This window comes from Lycorma delicatula, chromosome 10 (genome assembly GCF_047948215.1).
Source record: "Lycorma delicatula isolate Av1 chromosome 10, ASM4794821v1, whole genome shotgun sequence".
NCBI classification, from domain to species: Eukaryota; Metazoa; Arthropoda; class Insecta; order Hemiptera; family Fulgoridae; genus Lycorma; species Lycorma delicatula.
This window is the reverse complement of record NC_134464.1, coordinates 121671627-121683314: the sequence shown is the minus strand read 5'-3', so window position 1 is coordinate 121683314 and position 11688 is coordinate 121671627. Positions and strand designations below refer to the sequence as shown.

At 39.6% G+C, this 11688-nt stretch overlaps 1 protein-coding gene across 1 annotated transcript in view; it reads left to right on the top strand.

Moving 5' to 3' along the window:
- Nucleotides 1-274: 274 nt before the first annotated feature.
- LOC142330958 (vacuolar protein sorting-associated protein 11 homolog) overlaps nt 275-11688 on the top strand; it is a 117783-nt gene continuing 106369 nt past the window's right edge. The window contains exon 1 of the mRNA XM_075376423.1: nt 275-523. Coding sequence (XP_075232538.1) covers nt 275-523 — 249 coding nt within the window. The remainder of the gene's footprint in view (nt 524-11688) is intronic.

Sequence of the window (11688 nt, the reverse complement as noted above, 5' to 3'; positions counted from 1 at the left end):
GAATAGGGGATGGAATTAAGCGGTTCCGGGCCTTCTGGCCCCCCCAGAGAAGAAAGGATGGAAGGCAGCAGATCTCAGAGGGACTAAACGAGTTAGAACCGGTTCTTCCGAGGAAGAAGAGACTACCCCTACATTGTGGGATCTCACTTATAGGCCGGGCCATGCCCTTTTAACATTTAGACAAAATCTGGGCAAGTCTATGGTGACTCATCAAAAGGTCCACGAGAGGGAGCTGACGGAGATATATAAGTCTTTTCAGCATCTTAATGACGCAATGGCTGACGTGGATACTAAATCACAGGGGATACAGACCGAACACTCCAGGGCAGAAGAACCGACGAACATTCTTGAAGCCGAACTGACCGACGAACAATTAATGGATAGATTGCCTGGTCACTGGTCTACATGGGCCATGAATAGAGTGACTTCCGTTGACCCTCAATCTGATAGCTCTGACAGATGTAATTTTGTAGACTTGAACAAGAAAATGAGACCTAGTGCTGCTAGCGGCAAATATGCTAACGCAAAACCGGGGGCAATCAGCATAGACAATACCACCATTCTAGACGAAGATAATGTTTCTACTAATTGGACTAGATACACTAGGAGACCGCGCTACCGCCGCCACTCTCCTTAGGGCGTTGAAACGAGTCGTGGTGAAAACTAGGGCTCCGGTCTTCGTGCTTCCACCGGGACCCGCGGGTACAACGATAAGGAAATTGATCATATATCTGACCAGAAAAGAGAAGGAGCTCCCGAAGATGGTCCTGCCCAGATTGGGGACTCGGTTCGGGCTCGCTCAAGATCGGCTTCAACCAGAAGGGGCACACCACCGGTAACTGATAGCAAGACTATCGTTATTAAGGCTGAGGGAAAGACTTATGCCGACCTGTTGAGAACAATGAAAAACAAAGTCGCCCAGGAAGAGGCAGGCGAGGTCCTTTCCCTCCGAAAAGGCCGAAATGAAGAATTAGAGGTGAGGATAAAAGGGGCGCAGAAGACAGGAGAACTCACCACTCTTCTGAGAGATCGGGCAGCAGAACTTCAGGTGGACCTACGTTCTAGGGGTGACAGAAGGACTGTGGTCCATATTAAGGACCTCGACGTAGACACAACCGAAAAGGAGGTGAGAGAAGCGGTTTCCAGCGTTGTCGGCGCGGGGGAGACGTTCCAGGTCACCTCCCTCAAGAAAGCATATGGTGACACTAAAAACGCCACCGTCATCACGACACATAGAGGCGCCACAAAGCTGGTGGTATCAAGTCTACGAGTCGGCTGGGTCCATTGTAGGACCTATATCCGTGTAGAAGGAGAGCGCTGCTACCGTTGTTGGGGCACCGGACATGGTAGCAGAGACTGTAAGGGCCCGGACAGAACCGATCTCTGTTATAACTGCGGTGGCGCTGGACACCGTATCCGGGAATGCAGAGAGGCATCCAAACGCCTTGATTGCCGTAGCCTAAACCACCGCACCGGGGGCACTGAATGCGGAATGAAGCGCGATGCCTAAAGTCTTACTAATCGATAACCATCGATGCCTCCTATCCCACGACTTGGTGGAGGAGACAGCTAATACTGGAGAGTACAACTTTGTTGTTGCCACCGAGCCTAACGTATACTCTGCGGCTGGATCTCGACGGGTGCCAGATACCGCTGGGGATGTGGCTATCAAGAAAATTACTGGAAACTGGGACTATAGCTTATATTTGAGGACTGAAGGAGTCGTTGCGATAGAACTCTGTAGCTATATATCGGTTGGGGTCTATATAAGCCCGAATGTGACGCTCGCGGAGTACGAAGCCAGACTACTCGGACTGCAGAGGATGGTCATGAACGCCCCAAAGAGGACAATGTTGTGGGTGATTTCAATTGCCGTACCGTAGCGGCCGGGGCTGGTTCCTCGAACAACAGCGGACTAGCGCTAGAAGAACTACTAGGAAGTACTGGGCTTGTGTGCATCAATGATGGGTCGCCCACTTTCTACGCTCGCGGGCATTCCTCTGTCCTGGATCTGGTATTGATCGACGGTAGATTTCCACCAGACATGGTGAGCATGCAGGTTTTGCAAGTCGAGACTGCAAGTGATCGTTTGGCTGTTTCTGTTGAAATCCTTGATACTGAGACTCATATTAGAAATCGGCATCTACGCTTTAGACTTTCGAAACGTCAGGTAGAGACTATTGTTCGCAAAGTCGCTACAAAAATAACGGATGGCAGACCGGTCACGCCAGATACATTACAACAGATCATGATTACTGAGCTGGCCAGGCTCCCCGAAAGAGCTACCAGACATCACCCTTTCTATATTGCGGATCAACGCAGGGTTCTGCAATCCATGAAGAGACTTCGAACGAGAACATACGGAGCTGATCGAGACCTGAACACGGCGATTACACGATACCGAGCAGCAAACTTCATGATTAAGCATGCAAAAAGCCAGAAGTGGAGGGAGCTATGCACTGAACTAGATGCTGAGCCCTGGGGACGGGCGTACCAGGTAGTCATGAAGAGACTGGGAAGACGGTTGCCCGTTCTTAATAAGATAGAAGCTACACGACACATGGAAGCGCTTTTCCCGCGGGTTGATACGGGCGTCACGGAGCTAATACCTGGTGAAGGCGGCAGGTTCACTCAGGATGAAGCGGCCACTGCGGTTAAAAGACTAAAAAATAAGAAGAGTCCAGGACCCGATGGTGTGCCAGCTGCAGTCATAAAGGGTCTGATGTCCGTCATCCCGTGGGAGATGACAGATATTGCGAGTTATGGGTTCCAGCATTGCTTTTTTCCTGCTTGCTGAAAAGCGTCAAGAACTGTTTTCTTGCCCAAACAACAGTCAGTTCCAGGGGCTCTCGAATATCGCCCTTAAGTCTCATTAATAATATGGGAAAAGTCGTGGAGAGGCTCATCGCTAATAGACTAATTGAGGAGCTGGAAAACAACAACCCCCTCCGTGAGAATCAGTTTGGCTTTAGGCGGGGTCGGTCAACTATTAACGCCATCAACAAAGTAGTTTCACGGGCTGCTGCGGTTGGAGAACCAGGCGAATCCCGCTAATGATACTCCTGGATATAAGGAACGCTTTCGGTTCGGTACCTTGGCCGGCTATATTGAGGGCACTTCAAAGAAAAAATATAAGCGAGTACATAGTGACGCAAGTAGCCGGCTATCTATCCGAGAGACGAACTGAAATCAAACGGTGGATGGTGTAGTAAGTCATCAGATCTTCGGCGGAGTCCTGCAGGGGTCTGTAGTCGGACCCCTACTTTGGAACATCTTCTATGACGAAATTTTCCGACTTCAATTCCCGCCGGGGGTGAATGTCGTAGGATACGCGGACGACATGTCGCTACTAGTGGAGGCCAGTACCTTAGATGAAGTGGAGGACAAGGGGAATATTACCTTAGAAGTAGTTAATGAATGGCTCGTCAACAACAGTTTGGAGGTCTTCCAAAATGTAAGGATATCCTCTTCACCGGTAGGAGGATACTCAGAAGATTAAATCTGCGCCTGAGAGGAGAGGCAATTGTCGAGGTGGAAAGGGCTAAATATCTAGGGATGTTACTGTATAAACACCTTAAATTCTCCAGCCGTGCGGCCATGATCTGCGATAGAGTGGAAACAACAATCCGTGCCATGCGAGGTCTCTTTGAGGGGCAAGGAATTCCACGTGCGTCGAAGAGGCGACTTATCACCTCGGTGATAACGTCGTCTCTGTTGTACGCCGCTCCGGTATTGGCCGATGCGGTTAATGTCCAGCGCAACAGAAGAAAACCGACTAGCAGTCATAGGAAGTCGGTTCTGGGGGTAGTTTCGGGGTACCGAACGTTATCGTATGATGCACTGTGCGTGCTTTCTTCGGTGCCCCCGATAGAATTGCAGATTAAAGGAGGAAAATTAAGGGCGTCCGGTGTAGCCAAAGATGAGGCCAGTTCTATTATACGAGAACAATGGAAGGTGGCAAGGGCGGGTTCAGCAGTGGCCGCATGGACAAGAAAAATTATCCCGGACCTGGATGCTCGGCTAGATCGCTCTCATGGTGAATTAGATTACCGCACAACGCAACTCATGTCGGGACATGGTGCGTTTGAACAATACCTGCATAGGTTTGGCAGGAGAGAGTCACCGATCTGTTGTTACTGCGATGCGGTTGACGATGCCGAACACACTATTTTTGAGTGCAGACGATGGGAGGAACAACGTATAAATGCAGGACTGATGCATACCCGACCGGAGCAGCTCTCGGAGTGGCTCTTGGCTATGTTCGGAAACCGGAATAATTTTGCAATATTTGCAAGAACAGTTATCAGAATAAAAGAAGATGAGGCAAGACGACTGGGATACTGAGGAGTGTAGCTTATAGTAGGGCTGGGCGTACAGCCCCGTTCCTGAGGGCTCACATGCTCTGGCGTGTGCGTTCCCGTGATGGAGCGGGGATTCCTGGGGTCCGTTAGGTGTGAATGAATGAAAAGACCGAGACCCGGCCGGCGGTGTGGGTTCCCGGATACGCTTTGGCGGCTTCGGCTCCTGCGCCATCGGTTTGAGGCTGGCAAAAGGAAAGACAGACCCGGTCTCCGGCTGGTGGGCTGGGAACGGCATGGCCGGGCCTGGTTCTTACGTTGGAGATTAGAGGCAGGCAATTAAAAGATCCGGAAAGGACACGTCCCCGAGTCGAGTATACTTAATCGGATGTCCGGCAAGAACACCGGTATCCACGATCTAGTATTTAAATCCGTATAAAAGTAACTAACTGCCATTACTAGTATTTGAACGCTGGAATTCCCGACTTCCAAGTCGCCTTACTTGGGAAGACGCGTTGTTCACTAGACCGACCCGGTGAGTTTATTACTCGGTTTGATCAAATTATTTATTACGTATTCAATATTATTATTACATTATTACGCATGTAAGATTCGTTGCAAGATTACACTCGGTCGTGATTGTCTGATCTGTCTGTGATCGCAGGTTCTTGTGTAAAATTTCTAAGTAGAATATCTGCAAATAGTCGAAATGTTCAGCGTCAGTATAAAAGAGTAATTCATTTGCGTAGACCTATTTAAAGGAATTAGTTCCTCGTACGTCTAAATTATTCTCAAAGAAAGAAAAGCTTGCGATACAAGCGACGGGAAATGTATATCGTGAAAGTAATCTGTAATTTATTGTAAATTGTACGTACAGTATTTTTTAACATTTATTTTCTTAACATCTATGTTATTTTTGGAGAATTTAATAATTTAACGACTAGGAGTAGGTTTGTCGCTTAGAAGAGGTGTTTCATCGTAAAAAATAAATATCATTCTATAACAGCATACGGAATAAAAGTAAGAAATAACCGTGTTTTTTCCGTATGGAATTTGTCTTTTACGGATTAATATGTATGTCGTAATAAACAAATTTTGAAAGTATTTTATTTTTGACGTTACTAAGTCCTTTAAAACAACTAGTTTATGTTTTATTTTACTTACGACAAAATTTATCGGATTTTTCATTATACGTAAATACGAGTAGACATACAGGAATAAAATTGTACGGTAACCGATTTACATCATTTTTATGATGCTATCGTACTAAATTTGACGTTTATATTTCTGTTATTTTTTTGGCTCTTAATTATTATTCGGTTTGTTTCTTTCAATTTGAACAAAGATACTATTGTTTTTTATAAAAGCGCAACAAAATTAATTTCTAATAAAAAACAAACAAAAGGTCGATAGGAGTGGACGAAAAGGCTTTAATTAAGTAGTTGCCGGATCGAGTGATTAGATTTAAAACCTTGTAAAAATTTAAGAAAAAATACAAATTAAGAAATTAGATTTAAAAAAGATGTTTAGAAACGTACTTTGTTTATAGGAAGAATTTATATACTGGCGGCCGAAGGAAATGGATAAACTTTAAGCTGAAAATGAAAACATTTAATTTCATTTACGTGAAATTTGGAACAAAAATACCATTTATAAATACCTTATAACCGTTACGCCTTAAAAATTATATTCTTCAAACGCCCACTTCTTTCGAGTATGCGTTCTTGAAGTCTCTGCTGAAATGTCACAGCCTTTTCTGCAAACTTTCAGTCGTAAAGTTTGCGATCTCTTCTTTAATTTACTTTAAAGTTTGTCGGTGCTTTGAGATTTGGTGTTATTAATCCTTTTCTTCAAAACTATCCGCAAAGTCAAATCCGCATTAATCGGGAGTCCGTGCGGCTGTGAACGTGTTCATTTCTCAGACGAATGAGAATAATAATACTATCGATTACGTTGTATTTCTAAGGGCGATAGATGTATGCGGCAAATGTAAATCGTTAGTGACAATTTAGATAATCATTACAACGCACTGTTTTGTTACGAAAAATAAAAACTTTTTCGATCTGTCGAAGCCTTTTGATCCGCAATCCGATGTCGGAGAGCAGGTACCTAATTAATTTGTCAGATCGTTTTGTCGTTAACCGGACTATAAAACCGCGGACCGATTCGACATAAACTACATTTATGAAACGTTCTGTCCACCTGCAAACGTTTCCTCGGTCCGTTGTACTGTATATTGCACTTCTGTAAAAACTTTAACGAACTAAATATTAAATCGCAGAGAAATCTAAAGCTCAGATATTTTACAAAATGAAAATAATCAAGATAAAAAAACGAGTTAATTTCTGGGTTATCGGCTGAAAAAATACGTAATTACACCGGTGCTACTGTTAAACAAAATGTAACTTATGTTGATTATTTTTCCATCGATAATTAATACGATTACAAATACGACTTTAAGCAAAGCTTAGTAATTGCGAAGTCTGAAATTTTTAAAAATATAACATTTTCGTTTATCGCGTTAGTATTGCTTGCAGTTTTCTCCATAAATATGATTACGGCACTTTAATCGTACGTTCTAAAAAATAAGCATTAAATGACCGAAAGAAGCTTTTTTAGCCGCATTATTTCTTTTATTGGATTTCCTTTGCGTTATTCTTGTTTCTTATTAATATCTTTAAAGAATTTTACGTCGGTTGTGAAATTCAGCATGTTTCTGGAAAAACTATTTTAGTTTGATATTTTATTTTTTAATCGGAATGTTTTTTTACAGTCGGTTGTAGTTAAGTTCGTATTTTAACTGTAATTTTTTTATCTCTAGTGTTTTATTCGCGACCGTTTATGGATTGATTATCTGGTAGTAGGACGTATGTTTATTCTGCACTAGACAGAAACGGAACGGGGAAGTCAAGACTATTACCAGGATATTTAGATAATCCCGTTAAACGTATTTTATTTTATACGAGATAGTGTTAAGACGTTTTGTTCTTAAAAAAGATTCACTGCTGTCGCAGCAAATAATGCTTTATATTCCTGGGAATACCAAAAATGAAATTCAATTTTTAAATAATTACCTTATTTAAATTATTTCTTTAATCGGTTTGACCGTTACGGATTTGCGATTCGAAACTTAAATTACATGGGCGCGCTCTCACACACACACACACACACACACACACACACACACACACACACACACACACACACACACACACACACACACACACACACACACACACACACACACACACACACACACATATATATATCATCAAATAACAGTACAAAGCACTAGATAAAGAGACAACTTCTTTCGTATTTGTATCCCGATAATTGCGAAAACTAGAGAACCAATCATTATTTTAACTGTAGCTTTCTTTGACCCCCTTACCGTTTACCACAGTTCTAACCTCACCAATCTCACTACTATATAAATCGTAAATAAAAAAAAGAAAACGTATAAATAAATAACCTAGAATTTTTTTTACTAAATTTAATGTTATTGTCTACGTCAATAGATATTGACGTAATTTTTTTTTTCATATAATTGTATGTTATACGATTTACTTATGTGTATTTCTAATATGAGGAATCGATTGTTTATAAAGCATTGCAGAAAAAAAAATAGATATTTTCTATATCGATCACTGTCTATGTTAATATCATTGACTTCTTGACTGTGTGTGTGTGTGTGCGCGCGCGCACGCACACACACACACACACACACACACATAGAGGAGAGAGAAAACGTCATAATAAAAATTTAATTTTTAAATAAAATCTGTTCATTTACTTTGTTTAAATTTAAATGAACATATATATAAAAACATTTAAAATTTTTCGATTTGATTGTATATTTCTTTATTACGATTTTCTATTATTCCTGATTCATTTTTCTATAATTCCAGATTTATGTTTCTATTTTTTTTTTATAACGCTTGCACAATTGAAAATAAATGTAGTCATATGTTATAACTTTTTTATATTCTTGATGTATTGTAATAAATTTTCTATTTGCCATATCGATATGAAATCACGATCGCATTCTTTATTATCGGACTAAATTATATGTATAAAACTTTATTTCCAAATTTATTATCTCTACTGTTATTTCGAGTCATTAATTTTATATTATTATTTTTTTCAGTTCTATCTTAAATAAAGCTTTAGTTTATTCTATTTAAAGCTCTATTTTTCGATTCGAATTTCAGCGACCGTCATCTTCTTTCGTTCAAAGTAACGACGGTTTAATAAATAATTTAAAAAATAAGGTTTTTGCAGATGAAGTCTTGTGGAAATTTTGTACCTTTTGATGTTAACGCGCAGTATCCCAAGATTTTCGACAAGGAAGCAGTGGAGATCTTACCCGTCGATCGACGGTAACGATTATTGTAAATAGAGGAATATACACTCGTAATCGGTTCGTGCGTAAGGCGTAACACAGTAAGTCGAGACCGAACAATCGAATGATGATTTTATCAACGAATCGATGGATGGAACAACAGTAGATCTTCGTTCGCATTTCTAGCCGATTTTTTCATCGATAAGAATGAAAGCTAAAAGAGAATTTCAATATTTTACGCGCGTTCGGTTGAAATATATTCTTCTATATTTGTTTTCATGATATTTAGAATCGCGTTATAAAATTAAACCGGATTAAAGAAACACAAACTTTCTGAAGAAACCGCAGATGTTACCAAACGACTGTGAGTCCACGGTTATCTGTTATCAAACTCCGTGTTTTCAGAACGATATCCGAGTACAATCGGATCGTTCTTTTTTGGCATTCGCATAACCGAAAAGGTACGTGAAATTTTATCGTCTGACTTGTAATTACGCTAATACGTGTGAAACACAATCTCCGATGTATCTTGTAATTTGCCGCCGAAGTTCCTGAAACAAAAACTCTCGCTATAAGCCGTGAATAAGTTTACAGGTACTCGTTTACCATACGGCACTCTGATTTTGGGTTAACGTATAACGCCTGTACGCGTAGCCCTTCCTGAACGATGAAATTAAAAAAAATTACTTTTCTCTCGGTCAGGAACAAATTTCTAACTTATACCTTATTAGCTGCGACTTTTAAATTAATTAATTAACGGTATTTCACACTTACTCGTCGTTAAAATAATACAAAAATATACTCGCCGACTGTAAAAACAAAATGCGAATTAAACGACGCAAAATTAAAACCTTAATCTCAGTACTATCGTTAAGGAAGCAGACGTTAATGGCACACTGCTCTTAGGATTATTTAATCGCACTTGCAGTACCGGGGCGAAGGTGCTGTTTTCACGACGTATTCTTCAAGCGAGCGATAATTACCCTTATTAAAATCTGCAAATAATTTAAACTTAAATTTAATAGCGGATCTCTGTATAAAAAATTCAAAAAATCTACTGCAGTTTAACTTACGCGTGGGAATTAACAGCGCATTTGTTTAGTATATGTTGTTTTAATACCCAAATGCTATTTTAATTACTTTAAACGAAGGTTGAGAATTTGGTATCCGTCACGATAGCGATTCGTTTTTACAATCCGTAGACCACTGATTTCAGTAATAATAGGGCCCTTTAATGAATTTATTTTCTAATTACCTTTGAAACTTATTATTATTTTCAACGATTTGTTGCAATATTAAAAATTCGTTCTTTGTTTAATTGTTTTTTTGGTCGGCCGATGTGGGGGTCGTGTAGGCTTTTGATTAAGTCGAATCTTTTACGACCGGCTTGAATAACCTAAGTGCTTCGTTCAAATTTATTTATTTTAGCGTCGATTCATCGTAATTTTCCGCACTCATCCTATCGCATTTACACTTAAACTTACGCAGACTGTGAGAGGTAGTAAAACGTAACAAAAATCGCAAATATTATTTTAGGTTTTTGGATCGTTTGTAATCGGTAATTTATAGTTCGCCCTCAAAAATTAGTATCGTTGGTGTTATATCGTACGGAATGTAATTCCGTAGTCGTAATATTTTTATTAGGTCTGCATATTGCTTATACTGTATGTATTTTTATTCGCTTAATATGTTTCACGTCCGTTTTATGTCGTTCTTTTTCGTATTAACCGAATATATTGGCGTACGAGTGTAGCCGGCCGAATTAATCGTGTAGTGAAAGCGAAGGGGGCGATGTAACGAGAGAGAAAGGAAACGACAATAGCTGTATTTTTCAGACGTTAAATTTTATCGATAGTTTTATTTGAGTTGTTACGTGTTATATTATGACGTTTGATACGCAAAACATACGCTATGAAAACGGTTTAGGACGGTTTTTATTACTCGGCAACTACTCTGTATACTAGACTTGTTTTCTACAATTCCCGTTGAAGAGGTATTGAACATTACGATTAGGGTTTTGATGCCCAACGCATTATACAAATTACATACACATATACACATACACACACAATCGCCTCCCTTTTCGCTCTCTTTCTTCCTTCCTTTCTGTTACGTTATTAGTTTGATTAAAAATAAGAGATAAGCAAAATATATAAGTATATATCGGGTTATACGTAGGCGGGATCCTGATCTCTTTTTATTTTACTACATCCAGGCATACCGCTCTGCTCGTTGCTCTTCAGCGATACAGATAAATACAAATAGAGATTCGAATTGTGATTTACGTTTACGAAAAGCGACTTTACTGTAGTCGGGCTTATTTTAAAGACGTATTATTTTAGAGTTTTCCAGTATTTTTATGAAAATCTTTCTCGCCTCCGTAACCCCTTTTCCATCTCGTTTTTGAAAAAAATACCTACATAACGTAACAGTGTAGCTAATATACAGAATTTAGTCCAAAAACGATTTTCATACCTTTATTAAGGATCTAAATAACATTATTTTAAACTTCCGCTAAATTGGCGCCTACCGTCGGAAAAATGTTAAAAATAATTAAACGATAGTCAAATTAAAAGAATTCGACTGTCGTTTATTTTGTTAAGGACTATTTTTTTACGTAATCTGTTAACGAAGTTAACAGATTAAAGGAATTAAAATTATTAAAGGAACTCCAACGAATTCCTTTTATAATTTATTTTTAGATAATAAGCGAAAAATTGTACGGTTTTAATGGCAATTTACAGTTTTAGCTAGGGGTTGTTTCTGTATTAAATAAAATTGAAAAACCGCTATTCACGCGGGAAAAAAACAAGATGTAATACGGTGTAAAACTCATTTTTTTCAACGGTTTTCTTACACTCGAAACCGGTAAGCCGAGTTCTTTATTTTTTTGTGCCGTTAACGTTAGAACATGTCCTGAAAGTTTTTTATATTTTTATTGAATATCTCTTTACATTCCTGTCTTTGGAAGTTATCGACGTTTATTTTCTTCTGAAATTTTTTCGATTAAATTTTTTCATATCTGAAAAGGTAAAGAAAATTCAATTT